The sequence below is a fragment of the Sardina pilchardus genome, chromosome 2 (assembly GCF_963854185.1).
Source record: "Sardina pilchardus chromosome 2, fSarPil1.1, whole genome shotgun sequence".
In the NCBI taxonomy this organism is placed as follows: Eukaryota; Metazoa; Chordata; class Actinopteri; order Clupeiformes; family Clupeidae; genus Sardina; species Sardina pilchardus.
The window spans coordinates 25786451-25813854 of record NC_084995.1 but is presented as its reverse complement, the minus strand read 5'-3'; the positions used below and the strand labels follow the sequence as shown (position 1 = coordinate 25813854).

Genomic DNA, 27404 nt, shown 5'->3' with positions numbered 1-27404 from the left:
TGATGTCCATTCATTCAGATGCAGAAGACAAGAAGCAGAAATATAGTATTAGCTGTGCTGTGCCCGCAAAGTTTTCACGTCATGATCCCGAGCCCTATAAGCGGACCCGTACCACACATAAGAGGCGGAACTGTATTGCAGATCCGTACCACACACAGTAAGCGAACCCGTACAGGTCCGCTTCTTGTGTGTGGTACGGATCTGCAATACGGGTCCGCTTATTGTGTGTGGTACGGGTCTGCTTCTTGTGTGTGGCAGAGCCATAGAGAGAGCAGAGAGAGTTGCGACACGCTTTGATGTAGCCGCCACGCGATCAAAAGTTCCAAAAAACCTGCGCTGAATGGCTGAATTCCAGGAGGGTGGGATGTACTTCTAGATGCTGGAAGGTGTAATAAATTAACTCATTAACTACTGACCAAGAGATTGGCTGTAAATAGTTCCAAAAGTCCCATAACGAGGAAATAGCCTGGAAAAAGCACTGCCATTTTTTCCTACGGAGGTCTATGGGAGTGTAGCCACTCTGTTTTATCTACCGCTCTGGTGTGTGGTATACGGATCTGCAATTCATGGGTTTCATCAGGTCCCTTTCCAAAGGTGTATAAAATGAAGCACCTTGATTATCAATGCAGACTGCATGGTGATTGATACACCTGTGCAAAGGGACCTGATGAAACCCATGAATACGGGTCTGCCTCTTGTGTGTGGTACAGGTCTGCTTCTTGTGTGTGGTATGGATCTGCAATACGGGTCCTTTTATTGTGTGTGTGTGGCACGGGTCCTCTTATTCTGTGTTGTACGGATCTGCAATACGGGTCCGCCTCTTGTGTGTGGTACGGGTCCGCTTCTTGTGTGTGGTACGGATCTGCAATATGGTTCCGTTTATTGTGTGTGACACGGGTCCGCTTATTCTGTGTTGTACGGATCTGCAATTCGGGTCCGCTTATTGTGTGTGGGCCACATCTGGCCCACAGTCAGATACCGTAGGTCCGCTACATACGGATCTAAAGGCTTTCATGCGGATCCGGCCCAAAGGAAATTGCTATCTGGGTAGTCATCATGCAACAGGGCTTAGAAGGCATAGAAGGATTAAATATAGTGACCCCAAAATCGACCCCTGGGGAACCCCACCAGTCAAGAATGTAGGTGATGAGCGACATAATGTGCAACACAGGATCCAAATTCAAGTTAATTGTCAGGTCTTTAACAGCTGTAGAGACAATTGAGAACCTTTGTGATAACAAAGTTGAGGGTATGGCCAAGAGAGTGTACAAGGATACAAGGATGTTTATTTGTCACATGATTACTGTAAAGAATGCAGTGAAATTGTCAGTTCCTTCTGTGCCTATGTGTTAGTTATAATATGCTGTATTAACAAAAAGTTCTGCAATTAGTTCCTTTCCCAAAAGTAAAAAAAAACAAGGACATGTGCAAATCAAGATTGTTGATTAAGAATAACTTGTTTGAAAGATATCTGTCTGATATCTATAAATGATAGTTTTACTGTTAGTGTTCAGGTTATACTATCTACGGGGGAATTCTGAGGTTGCTGGGTGTATAGGAGATTTGACTGGTTTATCCTGTACACATGATTTCTTCTATTTCTTATCAATGTAGAGAATGTCATAAACTTACTGGGTCCCGGCATGTTCTCAAAACTACTGTCAGTACCATTTCATTTGCAGGGACCCTTGTATCTTGACAGTATCAATTTGTGAGTTACTCTGTGATTCCTAACCATAATGCATTTATCTTTTCTCACTGTAAGCTTGTCATGGGTGAGATAAGCAATGTTATAGGGACTCCGTATAAATGCACATTTGGCCGGCTACACCCAGGCTGCATCAAACAATGGCAAGAAAACAGCATTTAACAAACAAGGACTTTTTTCTTGATAATGTAGTCCATAGTGCAATCTCTGTATTTTTTTTTTTAAGTATATGGTAAATGTGGTAAATATGGGACATTCCTCCTTCTCCCCTTCATCATCATCATCATCATCATCAGCATGATAGTAGGCTATCATCATCATCATCACCACCATAACAACTAGATGTACCGCAAAGCGATACACAATATGACCGCCGCTCAGTCCTGCACATTCTCTCCGCAAATATCAATCACGCTTGTGTTTCCATCGCCTACTCCATCCCTACTGCAACTTTTATGTATGTAAATGAGTGTGTGCATGTGTGCGCTTGCTTTTGTGTATGAGTGCTTCTCTGTCTAGTGTGAGTGTGTGTCTGCTTGTGTGTGTGTTTAATGTGACTCTGAGTATATGTTCACTGTGTTCTCTGCCGTCACTGTCACTCCAATATCAGATAACACACACACACACACACACACACACTCACATGCGCGCGTGTGCACACACACACAAACACACATACACAGGCACACACTCACACACGCACACACACACACACTCGCACACACACACACACACACACACGCACACACACACACACACACACACACACACACACACACACACACACACACACAAACACACACACACAGGCACACCCAGAGAGAGAGAGAGAGAGAAAGAGAGAACACACACAGAATACACACAGATAACACAGACATAGAGAGAGAGAGAGAGAGAGAGAGAGAGAGAGAGAGAGAGAAAGAAAGAGAACACACACAGAACATGCACATACACACATATACACACATGCAAACACACAGATGGGCACACAGAAACGCACCCACACACACAGGCTATAGTATATCACACACACACACTCACTTCTCAGCTCCGGTGGTCTCACAAAATGTACTCAAAGATGTGTGTGTGCGTGTGTGTGTGTGTGTGTGTGTGTGTGTGTGTGTGTGTGTGTGTGTGTGTGTGTGTGTGTGTGTGTAGGTGTGTGTGTGTGTGTGTAAGGGTGTATGTGTGCATGCGTGTGGGCGTGTTTGTGCATGTGTTTGTATAATGTTTTATGTACATGTGTGTATGTAGTGGTGCGTGTGTGTGTAGGTACAGTATGCGTGTGTGTGTGTGTATTTATGTGTGTGTGTGTGTGTGTGCGTGTGTGTGTGTGTGTGTGTGTGTTCCTGCATGTTTGTTGCACCCAGAGCAACCATTCTCTTTTAAAACATATTTGGAAACTAGTTGATTAACCCTCATCTTGTCCTTGGGGTCAATTTGACCCCAAGCCATGTTTAACATCATAAAATATATGGTTCACTTTTTTTGTTTTGCTTCAAGTTTCATGACTTTTCCTCATTTGAAGGGTACAACAGAGTAAACATGAAATTTGCACAAAAATATGTTTCCAATGTCCTGTAAAAAAAAATAGTTACGTTGGTGTTCTTGGGGTCAATTTGACCCCATTTTTATGAAACATGAGGTAAATGAATATTTGACACAATATGAATATTATTATTGTAATAGTATGAGAACATGTACTTATTATCATTATCACATAAACAAGTACATATTACATATAAGTTTTTATGGCAGGTCTGAAAAAGTCCAAAAACTCCACTTGGCCATATTGCCAGCCAGGGTTCCAGGGTTCATAAAGGGGTGTGGGGGGGTGGGATTGTTTTTTAGGGCTGTTGATGGTGGTTATTACACTCTTGTTAAGTACCTACCACAAAAAAAACTAGGTAAAAAAAAATAATTTCAATCATTTTTTGAGAGTTTTGTTAGCTGGGGTCAAATTGACCCCAAGGATAACGAACGTCGGTAAGATTTTAGGACAACATGAGGGTTAAAGGTTTCTAATGGTGTCACTTATATGTTTCTAGCACAAAAACTAGCAGAGATTGAGATGTTTGGAACAGTTTTTGAAATCCCCAGGGGGGGATTTAGACTCCAGATAATACCACCATCTACTGGCCGATGGGTATACAGTCCTGAATGTACACATAAATCCATTTATTTTATAGCCCCCCATGGATGAAATTCCACAAAACTTGGCATACTCCCAGAGGGTGTCAGGTTAATCATACACATGAAATTTGGTGCAGTTCATAACATCTCATCTGAAGATAGGGGCAATTAAAGCAATATTACATTGCATTTTCAATTTTTACGATGGGGGGGCAAATCACAAATGACTGGTTATAAGCTAAGTTGATGCAAGCTCTAGAGAACAACATACCATAAACATTTTGTCATCCTCGGTGCCACGGTTCAGGTAGTTATGTAGGAAAAACTGTCATTTTTGGGCTTCGGGCGGGGGCAGCGCGGGGGTGGAGTAACCCCCGGGGACGAAACGAAAATTTTCCATAGAACTCTACTGGGGCTACATGCCCACCAAGTTTCATGCGCTCCGGTGTTACGGTGTCCCGGGAATCGTTGACGAAAAATGACGGGAAAAAAGAAAAAAAAAAAAAAAAAAAAACTTTGACAACAACTATATGACCGCTTCGCTAGCTACGCTAGCGGCGGTCATAATAATATATTTTCTATATTCCATCATTATCATCACTCTCTTATTAATATCACATTGTATTGCCATGTGCTTGTTTCAAAACATGTGAATGGATAGCGCATAGAATGAATAAAGCATGAGAGATTTTTTCTCCCTTTATTTTTTAAATGATGAACGATGAATGAACACATGAATAAAAGAACGGTGAGTGTCTGTGAGGTGTGAATGAGCGAGCATCGCGCCTTCTAGCGGGTGTTGGTGGGGGAGGGGGCGTGTTGTACATGGCATCGCGTGAGCGCAGTATCTCTCCATAGCCACAGCGCGGCAGCATGCTTGCGATTCAGGGCATTCAATTTAATCACATGTTGGGGAGGGCCGCTAGATGCCACATACCAACAATGTAATGGAGCACACATACCCATAAAAGTGAAGCCTCCTAACACATGCAACTTCAACTGTAAATAGAGAAAGTTGGCCGTCAACCTGGGGAGTATACTTGCCAGCGCCATGGAGAGGTGAAGAAGCATCAGGGAACCTCACGGCAGCTTCGGCGCTGACAGTTAGACTTCATGGAACTAGACTGTGCACATTTATTTTATTAACTGAGAGGAAAGTTACGTGAGAATATACAATGATTATAAATGGAAGCTATTTGAACAGTTCTTCGCAGGACCTTAACGAGCAAACTCTGAATAGACCTCCGTGGGTCACTACAACTTTGGGCTGCTTCTTGATATTCACGATAGTGGTTGATATCCTGGGGAACCTTTTGGTGATTTTCTCGGTCTACAGAAACAAGAAGCTGAGGAACGCAGGTGAGTGATGCGAGCAACAAAGACGGCTCCGAAGATATAGAGAGTCTGTCCTTAGTAACTATAGGCTATATCTCCAGTGAGACGTTGTAGTCTACCGTTATACGTGCTGTTCTTAGTCTGTAGTTGTATTCGTTGGCAGTGGTTTTAAAAATTGACGGTTCAAAAGAAGAAGCGCCAAACAAAACACTCACATTTCGACGGTTGCTCTGCGCTGTTAATGTGTCATTTCGATTGCTTGGAAAGGTGCTATTGCCTTCAAATAACACACGTATCCTAACAAAGGCATCTCTTGTCATGTGCTGGTCAAAGCTACATGCAGCTTATTTTCTACCTTTGGAATAATCAAAGGCTAATGTGCGTCCTAACCGTGCATTTCATACTGGCGCAAATGTTTCTAAGACAATTTTATACACATTGTCATGGGTATTACAAAGAGATGTCCTGGCTATTATACAGTGCTGTGTCACGATTTATTTCAGCATCATGTTATGATTTATGGTATCCGGTTGAAAACTATCGAAGATGCCTGGTGTTGCTGAAAGTGATAGTCGTGAGTGCCCAGCTTCATGTGTATTTTTTTGTCAATTCTTTCGTTTGGTTTGATAAAATTATGTATCACGTCAGTGGTATTATCTGTGGCAACGTACACGAGAAGTAGCCGCTATGAGGGAGTAAGTTTACCGGTGTATCTGTAACCATGCCCTAATGTTTTATGTCTGAATAAGACCGAATAGCCGGATAATGATTGACGTTCGATGCCATGAGCTGCTGCTGCTGGGATGGAATTCAGATAAGCAGTTTGTCTTGGGTTTTGTCTCTGAACTTAGAAATGAACTGTGGGAATTCAAGTGGCCTATAGGAATTTGCGCGCCCGTGTTTCATAGGAAAGGACAGTAAACGTGTTATTATGTTTTCAAAATTGTACACTGGTACTTTGGTCTGTGTTTTCCAACTCGTAGGTTACTTAGTTGGGGTCAACGACGGGATCTTTTCAGTACCCTATAATGTACTGCGTATTACCGGGCACACGTTCATCAGACTGCACACAAAGAAATACTCATATTAATATTACTGTAACGTTTGGGCATAACGTAATCGCGCTTTAATCTCATGAGAAGCTGCACCTGCCACCAGCCACATTAAATGGATGGTGCGCGCAGTTACCACTTCTGTAATGAAAGATCGGGCGATTCAGATATCATTTTTCCACATAAATGCACTCCAGTATGCATATGCATGACACAGCATTGCTATTTCTCTGTCTACGATTATATTTAACGAACGTAGCCATTTATTGGTCAACTTTACACAATCCCAGCGCTGAGCGCATCATCCCCTCCAAATATTTCTAGCCGAGAATACTGTGAATTGATGCAAACTCCAGAATGGGATTTATCCTCTGGTCTCCCTCATTCATCCCTCCCGCAAGCTCCACCTCTTTTATTCCAACATAGAAGACATTTTCCTATTTCTCATGACTATATTGTAATCCCTGATTTTTTTTTTTTTTCGAACTGTACTCAGACTTATGCAACAAGCCACTGCTGTCCTGGATAGGTCTTTTATTTGAATATACAGGGACAACACAGTTACATAAATAGCATGGCAGAAAAGATTACATCTCTTTGGTTGTGTACTTTTCTTCTTGATTAGGATTTTGGAATCAAAGGCTGCATGATCGTTACACGACTCTCAAAAGCCTTCCTCATTTTAACAACTAAATTATTTCTCAATAAAAACACAAGATTTGATTTAGATTTGGAACTTCCAACACATTTTTATTTCAGTTGTGTAAGGAAGTGATCTTTAAAAGTAACAACCTACCGAAAATAGCATTTTCTCTTCCCTGATTGGAAACACTGATTAGCCTTTACCATGTTGTTGCATTACTGGCAAGTTATCATTGTGATGAACAAGGTTATTTAAAGCTTTGCATGTAGCGCTGAGAGTGGCATAGCAGGCTTATAGGTTACTTGTATACAGTACCTGTGAGGCACTCTTCATTGCATGCGTGGTAGTACAGAAGTACAGTCCGGACAAGTAGCCTCCCTCTTCCTTTGTACTGTATTTAGGACAGTTAAAGCATTTCACTATGTCAGGACTCAGGAGTGTACATTTATTGCAAGCCCTACCTAACTCTAAATACACGTTAGCATTCATAGAGACTTGCCCAGGACAATCAATGTGTTCATTCTTTGCGCGTTATCCGATTTTTCATCTCATTGGCAGTTTGCCACTTGAAAATTCATTGAGCCCTGATTTATGCCTGAATCTCTCTCTCTCTCTCTCTCTCTCTCTCTCTCTCTCTCTCTCTCTCTCTCTCTCTCTCTCTTCTCTCTCTCTCTCGCTCTCGCTCTCTCTCCTTGGGTGCACATGTGAGTGTGTGTGCATGTGTGGGGGGGCTGCACATGAGGGAGGGAGAGGATGAGAGAGAGTTTTTTCTCACCCCCTCAGGGGAGATGCACCTGGTTGTTTGGTTATTGGTCAGATGATAAAGAAACAAAAACAAAGATGGACTAACTCCTACCACTGCACATGCTACCACTAATGGCCAAATTGACGGGAGCAAAATAACAGTACAGACACGGACTAAAACATGGATAGAATATATGCACTTCAAGAGCAGGATTGCCTGAAGTAACTGGCATAGTGCCCCCTACCCCTCAGCACACGCACACACACACACACACACACACACACACACACACACACACACACACACACACACACACACACACACACACACACACACACACTGCTTGATGGGTGGGGGAGGGGGATTGTGGGCTGGGGCTGAAGGGATTTGACGCTGCGTAGCTCTTAACACATCACATCCTCCTCTGCGCTTCCGGCCAGCCTTGATTCCAGCCGCAGCAGCAGCAGCAGCCATGCTCCCATAATCTCAGCTGTCTCCCACTCTCTGTCCATCTCTCTCACTCACTCTCCCTCGCTCATGCATGCACTCACTCACACACACACACACACACTCATGACCAACATATATACGTATCTCTTTCCATCCCTCTCTATCACTCTTTCATTTTGCTCTCCATCTCTCATGCCTCTCTACCTCCTCCACTCTCTCTCTCTCTCTCTCTCTCTCTCTGGGCCCTATACAGTGCTGATGCTGGCATTTGTAGGTCAGAGCTGGAGAGGGAATTACTTGTCTTCCTGTGTGATGCTCAGTGCGGCTCGCTGCTTGCAGCAGTCAGTAGCGGGGGCCCAGTGCTGCTGGCCGGAGCGCCACTGATGCTGCTGCCGCTGCTGCTGCTGCTGCTGATTGCTCTGTGCTCTAAAAGTATGGATCATCTGGAAGCCAATCTCACGTCAGCATTTCTGTCGGCTGAAACGACAGCAAGGTCAATTTGTGTATGCTCGGACACACGACACTGCCCATCACTTAGGCTTGAAATCATTGCTGATTGACCTGGCATGTCCATTCATCATTTAAAAAAAAAAAAAACTGTCCACTATATTTGTATTGTGTAGTGATTGTGTGATTATTGGAGTTGATCAACTGAATTGTTCAGTGCCAGATAGCTGATAGAGATGAGAGGGTATGAAAGGGCCCATAAAGGAGAGAACAGCGTGATTTGTAGAGGACCTTCTCCCACACATCATTTGAGGAAAGTCATTTTGATCACAGCGGGCTGTGCTGTGCTGTGCTGTGCGGCCCATGCTAAAGGAAGTGATGCGCTGCCGCTGACGTGTGTCTCCTCGAGCACATCTGCCCACCTCCACAGCGCCGACTGAGGCGGAGGATACAGCTGTCCCCGCACATCCAGCTAATGGAGGAGCCGCCTGCATGGCGCCAGTGGCACGGCTGGGAAGACACGTCAACACCTTTTGCCTCTGACTGACAAATAAGATCTCACGGGAAATTAGGAGAAAAGCCTGTTAGATCGGCGACCTCTCTCTGCATGTGGCGTACATTAGAGTAGATCTTTGTTAATTCCAGACAATTGTTGTTACACTGCTATAGATGCAGCAGAATGTGTCCCATTCACTAATCATTCATGACTCACACGATGCTTTTGTCAGGAGTCACCATTTGGATCAAGGGTGGAGTGACATGAAAGGAGAGAACAAGAACACACTGAAAGTATGATTGAACTAAAGTCTTTAAACATGAATGAAAGGGTAAGGCAAGTCAGCCAGGTGAGGCAAACCAAGAGAGTAGTGCATGGCAGCATATGGATATGGTGTGCAAAAGGTGTAGGAAAACAGGGGAGAACTCACTGGCAGCTTTTTGTAGCAAAGGACGACTGCCAGCCATCAGCTCAGGCTTCTTTAATGTAATATGCCTCTGTATCAACCTCTCATCAGCCCGCATCTGAGAGCTCCACACAGCCCCACCTACAGGCCAGCGGAGGGAAAGACGAACGGGAGCACAGCTGGTGCAGCCAGTGCAAGCAGCACGTACTGTTCTGTAGACGTGGTGGGCCCAGCATGGACGAGCATGGCCATCACACGTCGTTTAGCCTCTTGCTGATTTATGGAATATGTACATTGAGCAGAGTGAGCATGACTGACGACGCCATAGTGGGATCTCCATATGGAGCTTCCCATGATTCCCAGAGTGTGTGCTCCAGTGTGTCTCCAGAGGTTCCAGCACGACTTCGCATATTATTTACATCCCAATTCAAGCGCTGTATCCTCCATGGGCTTTCTTTGGCTTTGAGCCCTTGGGCCGTATTATTTTTGGGATTACCGCAGCCCCTCACGTTCATCAGGAGGCCGATGTTTATTGTCATATCTCCATGTGAAGAAAACATTTTCCGACACTTAATGCTGAAGTGTAGCAGGGGTCTTGTGGATGTTTCCCTACACGCCTGTGCACTTCCCTGGGATTTCCCTCTGGTGAGGTAAGCGGAGTGGCCCAGAAAATTCGCACTGGAGTTTCTAAAAGGACATACCAAGCAGAATATCTCCGTTAAAAGCAAAAAAAAAAAGGTTTAAAAAAGCCTTGGGCTGAAAATCTCCCTGTTATCTTAAACTGTAACAGCCAGCAAAGCAAGGCTGCCTTTATAAGTTGTGCTGTAGAAAAGATAATGACTGACAAGGCTTTGGTGTGGAACTCTTGGCCTGTCTCCAGATGAGATGGTCTGTTTGGAAAGGAAGGGCTTTAAGGGGTCAGACTGAGGGTGCCATTCTTTCTGCTAAGTTCAGTCAGTGCTGAGCTGCTTGTTGCTACTCTGTCAGTTCAAATAGGACTGTGGGAGCAGTGATGCACAATGGTCTCAAATCGTCATCATTTCAGTGGAAATAAAAGTGATTTATTTGATAGAAAGGCCGATAAATAAATCAGGGTGTTTAGAGTTCATGTTTGTGAAGTGCAGCGAGAGACAACTGAATAATGTTTAAACACTGCCTTGTGAGTCATCAACGTGGAGAAGCGTTTCCCTGAGATGCACTCTCAAAATGACTCCATGCTGAGCGAGTGCTGAAGCAGAAAGCCTCACAAGGAGCGCGAGAAAAAGTGCGAGAGATTTATTTGATGCACGTGGCGTGGAAGTGATTTTCCTTCTCTAATTTTCCAGGAGGGCGTCTAATTGGCAAATGAGCTCAGAGCCGAGCAGCACGACTCCTTAGTAAACACGACATGAGGTGGAACCTGATGTCTTCCGGGATCAAAGCTATCTGCCATGACACAGAAACACCCACATAGGTGTGCTCTCTGTCTCGTTCACACACATACACACACACACACACACACACACACACACACACACACGCAGACACACACACACACACACACACACACACACACACACACACACACACACATTCAACGAGTCATCCAGACAGGCATCCATTTTGAAAGCACACCCGGGCATCCGTGGTGTCCTGCTGGGGCAATGGATCAGTCCGAGCGCACGGTCCTTTGTGTGTTGGATGAGTCAAGTCAGCCTTCACCCAAAGCACTGAGGCAACAGCCAGCCTTCAGGAGGAGTTGGACTGGGCAGAGCCAGACGTAAAGCCAGCGAGGCAGCTCACACAGTGCACGTCCAAGCAGTCCACAGCCACCCTGTCCATTCATGATCATACTCAAGGTATGTCCACTGCATAAGCACGGTTATGACCTGAGAGGATGGCTTATCAGAGGGTGTAATGTCGCCAGGCTTTTTCTTCAAGCATAAGCATAAGAGGGTGCAGTATTAGGTTCACTTGGACCTTTGTGTGTTGTCCACGCCATTAGGAAATGAGATGAACTGCTTTGCTGTTTTATTTTACTAGGTGTGGATTGTTGTGTGCTGTATGTCAGTGACGAGCTGACCCTGTGCACAGTCCACTATAGTGGCCCCATATTCTTTCGCTTGTCCAGAAAGGTCCCACTGAGTGTGGCTTCCCACAAGCCTTTAAGAAAACCAGTGGTTGTTAGCTAGTCAGGCAGCCCGCCAAAACACCGCCACTGCTCCTGAAGGCTCCTAAATCAGCTGATGTGTGGAGCAGCCTCAGCCCATGATTCCTGGTAGACATGCGGTAAAAGGGCTCCAGTGATGGACAGGACCTTGTCCCAGAGGGGAGGAGGAGAGGGAGGCGAGGTGCCTGGGCCCTGGCCAGATCTGGATGGGATCATCGGCCTCTGGGTTTGGGGTTGGGAGGAGCGCTCCCTCATGCTCCATCACACTCTCCAGGACGGAATGGGAAACCTCTGTTACTTGCAGCACACAGACGAGCTGTCCAAAGAGCTGGCAGTAAAAAAAAAACATCTGTGTTACAGCGCCGGGGTCACTAACATCAGTGCTGGGCCTGGTCCTTCATGATGACCTTTTAGACATGGCAGTATATCAGTCCACATGTAAACCCATCCGATGTGTCTTAACACAAGCCCTCTGAAGCAGCAGCAGCAGCACCACAAAGGCAAAATAGTGATTGATACGCAACTCTTTTGAACATCTGTTTGCCTGTCTGCACCTCTGTTCCCAGCGCACGTACAGCACCAAGCCAGGTGTAAGTGCAGTGCTGCACCTCTGCCCCTCCTGGCTGGCACCGTGACGTGAGGCGGCAGTGGCGCTTGAAGCCAGCGGCGTTAGCGTAGCGTAGCGTCAGCCCTCGCCATCTGTGGACACACACAGGGAAACGCTCAAGGCTGTGTTGACACTGCAGCGAGGAGTTTTCATTCATTGCCTTTTAATTTCAATTTGCACTCATTCTTTTTTTTCTCTCTCTCTCTCTCTCTCTCTCTCTCTCCCTCTCCTTCTCTCTGTGGGTCTCCAGTTTTCTTGCTGACTCGCTCATCTCACGTTGTTTGCGCTCGCGTTCCCTTGCTATTGTCATCATTGTTGCTTGCCCTACTTGTTGCTGCATGGGTTTCTCTTTCAGACAGCGTTTGTAATCACTCTCCAGCTTTCTCTCACTCCCTCCCCTATTCCTCCACCTTATCCAGTGTTTACCAGTAATGCTCTCCTGTATGGTCTCTCCTCCTCTATGGGTGCCTCTCATTTGGTCTTTTATACATCCTCCCTTCCTCCTCGGGCCTCGATCATCACTGATCTACATAAAGAATGATGGGGCGGCAACAATGGGATAGTCTATCCAGTGCCCCTCGAGGATCGAGCATCGAGGAGAGTGTTTGAGAGGCACCCCCAGTAGTCACACAGCCCCCAGGAAGTGACACGCATGTGCTTGTTTGCGTTTCCTGTGTTGTCCTTGCATGGCCGACGGCCGTGGTGGACGTGCTGGTGTACTGTGCTGTGGCTGTAATCTCTCGCTAACCCAGCGCTCTCCTGGGCACTCTTGGCCCTTGCTGCTGCTGCCTGGTCACAGGCTGATGTGGTGGACGGTTTCCAACTGCCAGGGGACAGAATCCCTTTTTGGAATTAATGATCTCCCACAGGCACTAGCAAAACAGACTCATCTGTTGTGCTCAATTTTGTCGGTGTACTTTAGTGTCTTAAATCAGAGCAGTGTTCTTGCTCATTTAATGAAGCAATTATGTGATCGAATGAGAGATAAAATCTGCAGTGGGTTAGGGGTTTTTTTTGTTTATATTTTTACCCTCCACTCGTCTCCCTCTATCATCTTGTCCTCCGTCCAATCCTCTGTTATGCTGCTAGACACGCAGGCAGTTCAGGTTGGCCTTGCCTGTTTGGACTAGATATTAAAAAAATATCCAGGAGAAACAATATTTTGATCTTATTGCAAATAGAAGAACCCTTAAATGTAAGAAACATCCTGCGATGAACTTTTGATGAACCCTTTTGGCCATGCTCCCTGTAAGAGGTGAGGGGCTAATTGGTGCTGGGAGGTGTTCTTAATTTGAGATTTAAGCAGGATCAGCGCAGGACCGGCCCGTTCCTTAGGAGTCCAAGTTGGAGTTGAAGTTCTGGTTTAGGCGTTCATGTCTGAGCCCCTGGAGAGAGTGCTTGTGGGTTGGCAAACAGCTATCAGCAAGGGTCACACAGAGCCAAGCAGAACGCACTGGGCCACAGACTGGGGATGACATGCTCCCGGAAAAGCCACTTACCAACTCATTCGCTTCCTCTCTTTTTCTCTCTTTTCCCTCTCTATCTCTCTCTCTCTCTCTCTCTCTCTCTCTCTCTCTCTCTCTCTCTCTCTCTCTCTCTCTCTCTCTCTCTCTTGGCCAGCCCCGTCTCTTACATTTTCGCATTGTGGCGGGTTGCTGTCTTCCTCTCAAGGGTTTTGACAGCTTCTCTGTGCCGTTCATTTCACTTGATGTGTCTCTCTACACCTCTCCCGCTCCATTATCTTCTCCATAGAGAGTGCATGCTGCTCCCTGACTCAGGGCTTTTTTTTGTAATCTGCTTTTCACCTCACTCCAACTCTAACCTTTTTCTTACGCCTCGTTCCACTCCCCAGCTTTATACGCCTCTCATATCTCACTTTTCCTCTCCATATGTATCTCTCTCTCTCTCTCTCTCTCCTTCTCTCGTGTTGCTTTTTTATCAACCATATTTTTGCCGGTGTGTCCTCATTCCTCATGCCACTGCTGTCTGTTCACATCACTGGTGAAGCCGCCCCCTGCCGCTCGGAGCAGTCTGCGTGTCGTCAGACCACACACCTGTGGAGCCGTCCTGCCAATAGTGCTTCATGTCAAAGTGCACGGGAGCACCGCACGCCTCACACAACCCCAGGGACCACATATTGCCTGTGTGTGTGTGTGTGTTTGTGTGTACGTGTGTTTGTATATGTGTGCACGTACACGTGCCTGTGCTTATACGTGTGGAGGTTATTTATACTTTCGATGTCAGTGTGTGGGAGTGTGCATGTATGGAGGTTTTTAGGTAAGGCATATTGATGGTTTGATTGATTGCTCGAGGCGTCACATGTTCATGAGGTCTTTCTCTCTTGGCTCCGTGGCTCCTCTTAAACACCTGTCTCTGGGCATGTCCAATACATTACACAGCAGAGCACCTTATGGTGATGTATGGATGACGTACAGCAAGCTTGTGGCAATGAGATCACCTCAAATCTAAGACTGTTTAAAAGAGAACTGTGGCACAACATAGTATAGTATACAGTGCACAGTCTGTGTGTGCAAGAGAAGAGTTTGAGTTTGTGGGAGTGTGTGTCTGTGAAAAATAATACTGTAAAACAGTATTTGCACTACAGGTCTTCATATTTGCATTTGTGATATTGTTCTCATAGCACAACAATTACAGGCTATTGCAATGCCAACTAAACAGAGGGAGAAATATAGAATGTTAAATGAGAGAGAGATACAGACAGTTGGGAGAGAGAGAGAGACTGAGAGAGAGAGGGGGATCGCGAGAGAAAATAGAGAGAGCAAATGGAAAGGCCTGCATGACAATTAAATGAAGGCAGACAAAAAGACCTGTCAGGGAAGACACAGGAAAAGCCATGCTCGATTTTCTCAGCCGAGGTGACAGTCAGTCACTCAAGCTGGGTTACATAAAACGTCATTATGCGATAAAGCACATCAGTGTTCCACTGCTCATATGGACACTATGTCCCTTTCATCTGAGACACAGAGCAGAGCTTTGCTGCTTGTTAGACGGGGAGTCTTAATTTGGCCTCGGTGCTTATTAGATGAAATACAGATGTCTGGGAAGGAGTGACTGAAAAGGGGGAAGGAGAAGGAGATAAAGAGAGGAGACTGCACACACTGTCTTTGTTATACTCTCCTTTATTGATTAAATGACCTCAGGCTGAAACATGCCTGAAGTCATAAAAACATGCATGGACAAGCAACCGGAAGAGAGACCAGGGCAGCAGGACTAGACTCCTGACGAGACAAAAGAAGCCAAGAGAGATGAGGACACGGGGGTCAGGAGGGTGTGAAGCTTGGAGAGGTGTGAGGATTGGACGTGGGAAATAGAAACGGTGAGAGAACAGCTTTGTGAATGTCTAAACAGGGCTAGGGCTACAGTACAGACGCCTGCTGGTGCTGGAGGTGGGGGGAGGCGAGGACGTGGGGTTGAGTCTGACTCTGATGGGGAAGAGAGGGGAACATGGGGGATTGGGCACAGCAACCCATCCAAGAGCAGCTGCTGGTGGTGTGGAGAGGAGAGGAGGCAGATGTGAACCAGTGGCCTGGCCTGGCTCCACCAACCCAACTCTATAGTCATGAGGTTTGGCCAAAAATTTTGTGCTTCACAAACTTTGCAGCTTCAGTTTGTGTGGTTAGGATTCGCGTTTTTTCTAGAATATTGTTGATCAGATGCATACCAGTAATTCATTAGAAATTGCTCAATTATAATGACAAGTTGATTTGATCACAAAAACATTTTCAGTGTACAATTTTCAGTGTAGTTTGTTCAAATGACAGCTAGCATCATTTTAGTGTAATCACATCATTAGCACAGGGAGGGGAGCATGTGTGTGAGTCATCTTAAATGGCTCATTCTGACTGAATTATAAGAGCAGATTGATCGCTGTAAATGGAGGGAGTCCTTAAAATGATGTTTTCTTGTGTTAGCAAATGGTCACACCCGAAGTGTAGCTGAAATGCTTATAATTGTTCTTCAGTATAAAACAAGAAACTATATCCCAAAAGCACTAAATCAGCAAAGTCTGGGAGCTTTGGCCTGTGCAAGATGTGTGTAAATGTGAAAATAAATTGTACTTACTTACAAAAGTTTGGCCAGGATTGTAGCCTGAAACTGGTGTTGAGATTAACCTAAAGGATGGGCCATGCTGAAGGAATACCGATCAGCAATGATGCTGAAATGAAGCATGTGCTTGCCATGTAGTAATGTGAATAATATCCACTGAGGGAAGAGCAAAGTTGAACGATTTCTGTCAGTGTGGAATGCTGAGATGATTCCAAGCCCTTCAGTGGCAGCTCAGGGAGTGTTTAAAACTATTGCATTTTGAAGCTATTGACAGCAAGACAGATATTATGTACCGTACCTTTGTGTGCTCAGCCCTCACCACAGTGTTTCATCACACTACAGCCTCAGACTGCTTGATGTCAGTATGAGTTGAAATGTCCTTTAGGGCGTTTGGACCCCTTGGATCAGGGCTGAGAGGCCAGAGCCCGTTGCTGATATCAAAGTGCTTACTTTAAGACTATTGTCCTACCCGGAATGAGACCGAGGAGTGCCTTTCCTTATCAATAGCAGTCTGGTCCAGTATGGTCGTGAATGAAATGGATTCTAGGGGGCAGACTTGGCCTACTGGTTAGGGCTTCGGGCTTGTAACCGGAGGGTTGCCGGTTAATTGGGTTAAATTGGGTTAAATGCAGAGAATGAATTTCCTCACAGGATCAAAAAAGGATATAGCAGAAAACCCCTTATGTGACTATTAGGTAATAGATGGAAAAGACGTTTTCCTGGCAATTTACAATTCAGAGGTCATCTAGTAGTGCGTGTGTGTGTGTTTGTGTGTGTGCGTGCGTGTGAGTGTGTGTGTGTGTTTATTTATATGATGATGTCACATAAACACATTATCATACAGTAGCATGTGTATTTGAGGAAAAAGTTAATGTTACAAATTAACATTACAGTATCAAATTTGGTCAAAATATGTTGATACGGCTTTATGTTTTACCCCATTACAGTGTCACAAGGTGGCATATTTCCCGACATTACCTTATCCATGAAGTTACATTGTATGTACAGTATACCGGTATGTATCCTCAGTTTCCTGTAACTTGACGTGACGTCATAATCCCATAGCTTACTTCGTTTGAATCTGTCCAACCTGACCTAAGAATGACCTTGACCTTGACCTTGAATTTCCCCTTGGGGATCAATAAAGTATCTATCTAACTCCTCCATACATTTGCACAGACGCCTGCACTACTGTCGTGCAGCATCGTTTATATTCTCCTGTCTCTGTAGGAGTCTGTGGAAGCTGGTATTGTCAAACCAGTCTCTCTACTCTTCCAAATCACTCCCGCACCACGCACAGCCTGATTAGGTGCAGGTAGATTGCAGGGACATTCAAATAGCAATATAAAGGATCGCTCTACCGCACACTGTTGACTTTTACTCGCTTTTATTCAGAGTGAACAGCACATTTTGTATACAGCGTCCTCAGTTTTGCTCAGCTCAGTCTCTCTGCCGTGTATCAAATTGCAACTGTAGGTCAGTCTAGATATTGAATTGATATTATTAGGGTCAGCTGGCATTAAAGTGTTCTTATTATCGATCTACACATCTTGTCTACTCGTCTGTATGTCTTGACTCTTTCAAATAAACCTCAGAGCAAAAGGCAAAGTCAGTTCTTTGTTAGGCTATGTGATGACACACCGTTTGTTTGACTATGTGCTGTTCGCTATGCAGTTCATCATGCTTACATTATCAAAATCAAAGACTGGTTTGTGTTCTTTCTGGATTTGAATAGCATTCAGAAGGTCAATGAGAAAGTCTGCGTTCCACATTTTCATATTAAATTAAATAAACGTAGTGGTGGATCGGTCTGGTTGTAATTGAAATAAATTATGCTTCTTTCAGAAGGCCGCCTTGATTTCGAACTCGTGACAAAAGCGGGAATGGGAGAATATGCGTAACTGAAGCGTATAAAACAGGGATTTACACGCACATGGGAGAATTTGCCCCTATGCGTGTTGTCTTGATAAGAGACAGACATCCTGTTGTGGCCCACAGTGGTACCTGTGGTAAAGCCAACCATAAAACTCTGAGGGACAGATTCATGACACAGACCCATTGTGTGTGTGTGTGTGTGTGTGTGTGTGTGTGTGTGTGTGTGTGTGTGTGTGCGCATGCGCGCACGTGTGTGTGTGTGTAGGTGTGTGTGGTGTATGTGTGTGTGTGTGGTGTGTGTGTGTGTGTGTAGGTGTGTGTGGTGTATGTGTGTGTGTGTGTGTGTGGTGCGTGTGTGTGTGTGTGTGTTGGTGGGCTGAGGTGGTTATATTTCACAGGCTATATAATGCACTTGGTATCTAACAGTGCACCAACATGGATCATAAACCTTTTGCTGGCTCAGCAGTAAATGAACTGGTCTGTTGTTCACTCTCTCTATTCTTTCTCTTTTCACTATGCTCCTGGTGGCTGGAGCTGTGGTGTTGGACCCTGCTAACAGAGTAATGGATGGGTTGGATTGGTGTGTCCATTCAATAAGGATGCCCCCCCCCCCCCCGCCCCCCCCCCCCCAGGCCCCAGCCCCCAGCCCCCAAGTTCTCGTCAGATCGATGTACAGAGATATGGCGTGTGAGAGAAAGCCTGCTACCCAACACACACACACACACACACACACACACACAGATATTTTTGTCAACTGAGAATAGCAAGATAAGCATTCTATGACATTTCATTATTTTCATTATTTTGCTAATCATATTTTATTAGCACAATGCAGATTTTGTAGTCTACAACAGTTTGGTCTGGTTGAACTATTTATTAATGTCTGATTGAACAAGAGACATTCCAAAGTGGGGATATCCTAGGACATCCTCACTTGGACTGTGTACGGCTCGTAATCACTCCGAGGTGAACGCTCCATCAATTCAAAGCAATTTTATAGCGTCATATAGAGAGTTATTAAGTGAGGAAATGGACTGGATACAGTGGTTCAATTTAGCATGTGATGTATCGACAAGCAAATGGGTGTTGCTTGGCGACAGGAGACACCAAGAATATGATTTGAATTATTTTTGGGATTGGAGGAGTAATGAACAAAAATCAAACTAGGGAATAGAAAATACATTTAGATTTCTTTAAACTTATTCCCGGAGACCATATAATACAATATACACAGTAACACAGTATACTTCTGTGCATCCGGACACCTATGAACTATGAAAAGTTAAATCACCATTCCATATCAATACCAAAGATCCTTGATTACTAACCCCCTCTGCTCTTTCCGTTGTGTCACCTGTGTGAAGTCTGTTCATATAATGGATAAGACACTATTGAGTCTCCATGCCCACACTACACCTCATCAAAAATATGTCCTGGACCCATGTGGACAATCATCAGATCCAAGGTGTATTCTTTTTTACTTTTCCCCGCTATGCTTTGCTACATTTCATAATGACCCATTCAATCAGCATTTTCTCTCCCCTTGTGCACAGCACATAAGCGGTTTAGTGAGGGGGTAGGCATTTTTGTTCTGGATTGTCCACATTTTGGTCTGGGTCCAGAGAAGCACATTAAAAAGGGATTATACTATTTCACCTGGAGGGGTTGTGCTCATCTCTGTATCAGAGGGAGAGAGAGAGAGAGGGAGACACAGACAAAGAGAGAGAGAGAGAGAGTGTGTTTGTCTGTGTGTGTGTTTGCGTGTGTGTGCTTGTGTGTGTGTGTGTGTGTGTGTGTACACAAGGAGTGGCAGATGATAGTAGCCTCTCATCAATAGCCCCATAAACAGCAGAATTGAGTGCCTTGATTCATGCACCAGCAGCCTGTAATCCGGAGGCTTCTCGGAGGCGCCCGTCTCAGAACTGGTGTGGGGCTGGCACCTGCCCAAGAGTAATAGGGAGGCATCCAGGGGGAAATAACATGTTTGATCTGATAAACCAGCCCTGGCTCCGCTGTCAGGCCCAGCGCGGCCCAAGCGCTCCATCAGGGCTGCTGTCGCACGGGGCGGCTACTGCTGCTGGAGGAATGGGCAGGCAGGCCTGCAGACACCCGGTCCAGGGGGGTGGTATAGTTATAGACATTGTGACCGTACTTGCACAGAATCAGGTTAATCATGTCGACTCAATAATTGATTAACGTCGCATTTGTGACGCTTGAGTTGTAAGCTGATCAGTCAGTGGTGAGGGAGTCCATATATCTATACATGACAATCTAAGAAAGAATTTGTTCTTTGAAGTGTGTGTGTGTGTGTATGTGTGTGTGTGTGTGTTGTTTTTTTTGGGGGGTGTTATATATGGGAGAGAAGCAGGTAATTGAATTGGTATTGGTGTAGAAAAATGAGTACAATGCAAGACATAGAGCGGGATTATAGAGATGACTGTGATGAATATAGAGAGAAATTAGGTGTGTGTGTGTGTGTGTGTGAGAGAGAGAGAGAGAAAGCGAGATAGATGAAAAGAAAATAGATGTGTGTAGGGATGTGTATATTTGTGTGGACATCTCTTTGTGTGGTGCGTGTTTCATTGCAGCTTCTAGGGATGACAGTCTCTGCATGGTTCAGTGGTGTTGTTCTCCATGGGAAATGGTGTGGCCTCCATTTGGTGAGAAACACTCTCTGTATCAAATGCCAAATCAGACAGGTCAGCCTCACCGTGCCTACTCACCGAGACGCCCCACTTTTCACTCCCTTTCTTTCTGACATGAGCAAAATGAGCAGACAGACGGCAGGAGACCGAGGGAGGGGGAGATAGAATGGATGAGACGGGTGGAGGTGGGGAGTGTGTGTGTGTGTGTGTGTGTGGGGGGGGGGGGGGGTGTTTTGGAAGACAGTGAAGGAAAATACCATTGTTCCACCGGCATTGGCTTATCTTATCCCAATTTCACTATGTCACTTGCAGGCACCTTTTGTAATTTGACAGGAACATAACGGTTTAGTCTGTGTGAAAAGCTCATCTTGAGACAATCTAGCACGGCCATGCCTGATTTATCTGTGAGCCGTGTTATTGGGAAAGTGTGTTTTGGGTTATTTCTGGTTATCTGATGTTTACATGTATTTGTGTCGGTCATTCAAAGTTTATTTTGAAAGTGGCTTTGTGTGGCGCTTCCTTTTGGATTGTATCATTAGGGAACAAGTGACACATTGATGAAAACACATGTTTTTGACCTCACCAAGACCTTCCTAGTGCACTTTTCCTGCCAAGCCTCTGGAATGCCTCATTTTAAAGGAGCTATGCGTGTGAATGTGTGTGTAGACTTGTATGTAGTAAACGTATGTGTACACATGCCCTTTGTCTCACAAGGTGTGTGCCTGTTCAGATGTTTCGTATGTGTAGAACATGTATGTGGCAGCAAGATGGCAGGTTAGTGTTTGGTCACGTTTGGCTCTACCTGTGTGCAAACACATAGTTTTGGAGATTTAGTCAGTGTTCATTATCTCTGTGTTGGGCGTACAAGTATTTGCTTCAGTGCCTGTGTGTGTATTAGTGTGTAGGTGTGTGTTTGTGTAGGAGTGCGTGTGTGTGTGTGTGTGTGTGTGGGAACTGTGAAGCCTTCCCACAGAGGTGGAAATCAGTGTGGCAGAGCAAATAAATAAAAGATAAGCTTTCGCCTCCGAGTGTGGCCCCGGTCTCACCTGGTCCGCGCCCGTCACTCCTGACTATCGAGTTCCAGCAGGTCCCTCTCCGGCTCCAAAACACCCTGCTGCTCCCTAATGGCCTCTGGCCAACCCAGACAGTCTGCCCAGGCGGAGGCGGCGCGGAGGCGGCGCGGAGGCGGCGCGGTGCGAGAGCGAGCGAGAGCGAGAGAGCCAGAGACCGATGGAGTGAGGAGTGTGAAGCTATCAGCGCATATCTCCCCCATTAGCCCGCAAATGAGCTGCTGGCGCAGCGGCGGCGGCGAGGCACGGATGGTGAATGACAGCAGTGTGTGTTAATGACATTAACGGCCGTGGCACCACGGTAGGGAGCGCTGTGCCTGCTGTGTTTGAAGCTCAGCTGGCCACGTTGCCATGATAGCAGCAAAGCCTGCATCACAGGTGGATTAATAACGTCAATAAAACATCTTTATGGGGGTCATCAGAAGCTGCGTATTCACCACAAAACGGCATGACAGACCAACCATCAAAGGAGCCCAGGTTTTCTTTTTAATGGATTATGCCCTACTGACAATGGCTATAAAATTCCAGTTGCACAGGTAAGCTTTCTTGAAGGCAGACAGCCCTTCATAGTGGCCTTGTTGTAAGGGTGTATAGATGTGATGTAGTATGTTGTAAAATATAGAGGGCAGAGAAGGGTGGGGTCTAATACTGGGATTGGCCATTGCTGGAAGTCAGACCGGGAAGGCAGGGCCTCCACGCTGTAGTGCTGTGCTGCCTACAGTAACCTGCAGGCTGGCGTGGCATTGGCAGTGCATTAACATGAAAGTCTTGGACACCGACACACATGAGACCCTATAGAATAGACGCTTCACCGTGCAGCATCAGCACTTTCCCTCTCCTTGCACCTCTCCTCTCCTCTCCTCTCCACTCCTTACACTTCTCCTTTCTTTCCTCATTCTCTCCTCACATCTCCTCTCCCTTCCTTTCCTTTCCTTTACTCTCCTCATTCCCTCCTCTCCCCTCCTCTCCTCTCCTCTGCTCATTCCCCCTCTCTTCTCCTCTCCTCTCCTTTCCTCTCCTCTCCTCTCCTCTCCTCTCCTCTCCTCTCCTTTCCTCTCCTCTCCTCTCCTCTCTTCTCTTCTCTTCTCTTCTCTCCTCTCCTCTCCTCTCCTCTCCTCTCCTCTCCTCTCCTCTCCTCTCTTCTCTTCTCTTCTCTTCTCTTCTCTTCTCTTCTCTTCTCTTCTCTTCTCTTCTCTTCTCTTCTCTTCTCTTCTCTTCTCTTCTCTTCTCCTCTCCTCTCCTCTCCTCTCCTCTCCTCTCCTCTCACTGGTGTTATCAGACTGGGGTGAAATGACTCCTGTAATAGCACCAGTGTTGAATCAGCCCAGCATGAAGTGTGCATGTGTGTGCGCTTCCATGGGACTTTTGGCATGTGGTGTAATACATGTGTGTGCACACACACCTTAGTGTGCGTTTCAGGAAGCTGCCATGCTCACTCAGGGTTGTCATTAGAGGAGGCCACCGAGCAGAATTAGACGATATGCATGTGTGTGTGTGTGTGTGCGTGTGTGTGTGTGTGTGTGTGTGTGTGTGTGTGTGTATGTGTGTGTGTGTGTGTGTATGTGTGTGTGTATTGGTACATACATGTGTACATAGTCATATGTGTGTATTTCTGTTGCTGGCACTCTGTAAGGGTGCGTATGTGTGTGTGTGTGTGTGTGTGTGTCTGCCGTTGGTTTGGCTGGAGGTGGGGGTGTTGGGTGGGAGGTTAATTCTGGCTGCTGTTGTGGAAAATAGGATTCATTTTGGCTGATAGGAAAGTTGATGGGAGTGGGCTTTTTAATATGGGGATTAATGAAAAAGTGACAACACCAGAACCCCGCAGTTCTGCTTCAGATTACTGTGACGCTTTGCATAAACTGGGATGTGGGGGAGGCGTGGGGAGAGGTGATTGGGCAGGCGGGTGTGCCTTGCTTGTTATCTCTTTGACCCAGACTCTAACCCACAACTAAAATGAAAAGGACATCCACAAGTTCTAGAAGCCAGATCTTTCATCATTCATCACTGAAGGGGCATTCACATACGTCGCTACTCGCACATCGCTCCTCGCTTCGGTTAACTGTCAATCATCTCTATTCTACATTCTGATTTGGTACTCGCTTCACTCGCTTCACTCGCATCGCTGGAAGTTAAAATTATTTTAACTTCGTACCCGCCCACATCGCATCGCTAGTCCTCGCATCGCCTGTCCTGGCCACATTCAGCTAGAACACATTCACTTTACATTGACAGTTCTCGCTCAGAGATGGGCGAGTAGCGACGTATGTGAATGCAGCTTGAGAGGAGGGGGAAATACTCACAAATAGTGATGCTGAGAGCATTTGTTTCAGAATGGTGCTAGATAAATAAATAAATAAATAAATAGAGTAAATAAATAAAACGTTAGTGCGAGTGACTTTTATGCAACACGTCTCCAGCCCTAAGCAGATTAATCAGGGCTTGCAGGGTCACCCGGGACGCGAGCATCTGCTTTAGGAGGGGAGCGGCACCGAAAAAAGACTCTGCTAAAACCCATCAATTTGACCAAAAAAATTGGGGAAGCACAATGCATTGCGAGCAGACACTAAACCCCACGTCTAGACCTCTGACTGTCTCCTGACCCACTGGGTCTGCCGGAGGATTTGGTGCTGAGACCCGCGGCCCGTAAGCTGACATGGCGCGGCCGTGGCGCTAAAGTTGCCTTAAGTAGGACGGAGTTCAAACAAGAGCTGGAGATTTAGCAACAAAAAAAAAACAGAGGGCAGGGCGGAGGGTCAAACGGAACGAAAAAGCGGTGGGGTTCGGCCTCTCTCTCTCTCGTCTCACAGTCACACATGACCATTTCTCCAGATATTGTAGCCCTGAACGTGTCAGCGATTCATAAAAAAAAAAAGAAAACGTGTCCGGCTGGCTTCGTGCTCTTTCAACACTGCGATAATGAGTTTGGCCGATGCCAAATGTGGATCGTTTTCTGGGAGATTAAAAGGCCACACAGTTGAATCCATCACTCGGCACGAAACTGCAGGCCTGTTTAGTCCCCCCCTCATGCTATTTATAACAAATGGAGGGGTAATGCTGTTGGCTCTGCGCATAACGTAGCAGATTTCCTCACTGCAACAGCACACCTCTCTCAGCCTCTCTCTCCCTCTTTTCGGAGTACGTGTGCGCTTTAATTACTAAGTTCATCAGCTTTTGCTGCAGCTTCTGGTAGCTCCCTCTCAGAGTTAAAGGGGATTGCTGCACTGCATGAAGTCATTTCCAAAGGACTGGGAGTGCTTCTTTATGAAGCACTTCCTATAGGGATAGCCTGAAAGCTAAACAACATAAACGAGATCAATTCAATCTTTATCCGGCATCAACTCCACTGGTAATTGCAAACTGGAAGCCAAGTTTTCCGTAATTGGTTTTGTGCGCTGTAAAAGGGATGGGAAGAAAATCCTCTTTTTCATTTACATTAAAGAGCCCTGTTCCTTGTCCAAGTGTGTGTGTGTGTGTGTGTGTGTGTGTGTGTGTGTGTGTGTGTGTGTGTGTGTGTGTGTGTGTCTCTGTGTGTATGTGATTACATCCATGTGAGTGTGTGTGTGTGTGTGTGTGTGTGTGTGTGTGTGTGTGTGTTTACTCATTGTGTTAACGCACGGCTACAGTAATGGGATTTGATTGCTACCAATGGGGAAACCATCCACCTAACAACGGAAAACAAGAGGATTGCCAGTTGCAGTAAAACCCCATCTCCCATCGGCACTATCAAACATGTGGAACAAGTGCGCTGGGACCCATCACACTGACTGGCCCCAGCCAACAGAGCCGCTCTCCTCCCCACAGTTCCATGCCACAGCACATCTGGGTGAAGACCTCACAGCATCGTGACGTCGGTAGCAGCGCTCAAAACGCTGTGTTGGATCTCAATGGCACAGCAGAGAAGACAAAGGCCCTTTCTATCCATCAGTGCCCTTTACAGACGTTTATGTAATAGGACTTCACCTCTGGGCAAACTGCATGTCTCCCATGTTCATCACCATAGGCCCCTGTGCTTTGATCAATGCCCTTGTTTCATCCCGACCCACTTGACTTCAGGTTGTCTTTCAAACCTATTTAGATAACACACTGACTGTGCTTATCAAACAGAAATTAATTTGCATCCATATATTGCCAAGGCATCTCCGTTTTCTGACACTTGGTCACACAGAAAATATAAATAGTCTCTCTCTGGTCACAAGGGTGGTGGGTGTTTGTTTTATGCTGCGCCAGGCTCAAAAGGTTCTCTTCATGGAAGCCAGTCTTATGCTGTGCCACCCTTAGGCGCCACCTTTCCCCAGGTTCCAGGCCGAGGCCCAAGAAAGACCCATCCACCCGTCCTGTGACAACATGCTCCATACCAGGGAGAGAGACATGGAGTCTCAGGAGAATGCATTTGCTCTTGTGATATCTTTTTGGAGTGCTTAATTAGACCATTCAATTAGACTCACTATCTAACTAACATAGTTCTGCCCCACCTGTTGATGGAATGATTCTTTAACGAGCTCATTATTTGGCGTTGATTGCTAGTAGTGCCCACTGGGTGGGAAAGGATCCATATACCGTAGTAAGGACGTTGATTCTTCTTATGTGCAAATGCATATTAGACTTTCAGTGATGTTTTAATTCGACTTCTGAAGCTTCCTGAGACTCCTTGTACGACCCCGTGAGGGCCAGTGGTGTGAACAGATGTAACACAGAGTTCATACTCCACTAGATCCCATCGTGGAAACTAAGCATCGCACAGCGCTGACGTCCGGAGCAGACACGTTGGAGCCAAATTGAGCTTGTTGGTGCGCTGGCCCTTCCATTCTGTTTGTGTTCTTCCATTCTGTTTGTGTTCTTCCATTCTGTTGCTGTTGTTCCATTCTGTTGCTGCTGTTCCATTCTGTTGCTGTTGTTCCATTCTGTTGCTGCTGCTCAACAGAGGTAGAGGTAACGCAGGGGCCGGTGGGCTAAAAGTGCATCAATGCACACAGTCTCTGGCCCTCAACCCTCTGCTGTTCTGTTTCTCCTAATCCCCTATTCTCATCTCATCCTTCACTTCCCTCCTCTCCTCGACTCTCTCTACCCCTCTCCTCCTCCTCTCTCCTCCGCCCCCCCCCCCCCCCCCCATCTCCGTGTTTTGGCTGAACTCTTGGGCTGTCTCTTGTGCTGCTTTGGTGTGCCAGGCTCCCACTGAGCTGTGGCCTGCATCCGCCCTGCCGGTTATCAAAGCGGCGGAGCGCCAACAAATCTCGCTCGCTCATTCAGTTTATAGCCGCATGCGGGCGCAAAAGGTGCGCCAGGACCTCTGACGCACTCGCCGCAACATGGCCGCCGTTCAATCCGGGACCCTAAAATAGACGTGATTTGGAACGGTCTCACCGTGACCATACCCCCCTTTCTCCCTGTCCACCGCCTCCCTCCTCGCTCTCTCCCTCTCTAGCTTGGCCAGGCTTCCCCACCTTGTTTGCGTTCTTCCGTCCTGTTCAGTCCCACCAACTCCCCTGATGTCTCTTTCCTCCCTCACAGTGTTGGCTAGACTCCCCTACCCCCTGAACCCCCTCTCTCTTGCCCTTCTCTCGCTCTCTCTCTCTCT

The 27404-nt window shown here is 46.2% G+C and overlaps 1 protein-coding gene across 1 annotated transcript in view; it reads left to right on the top strand.

Moving 5' to 3' along the window:
• The first annotated feature begins 5016 nt into the window (after positions 1–5016).
• The window catches only part of mtnr1aa (melatonin receptor 1A a), a 33783-nt gene continuing 11395 nt past the window's right edge, over positions 5017–27404 (top strand). The window contains exon 1 of the mRNA XM_062555498.1: positions 5017–5200. Coding sequence (XP_062411482.1) covers positions 5017–5200 — 184 coding nt within the window. The remainder of the gene's footprint in view (positions 5201–27404) is intronic.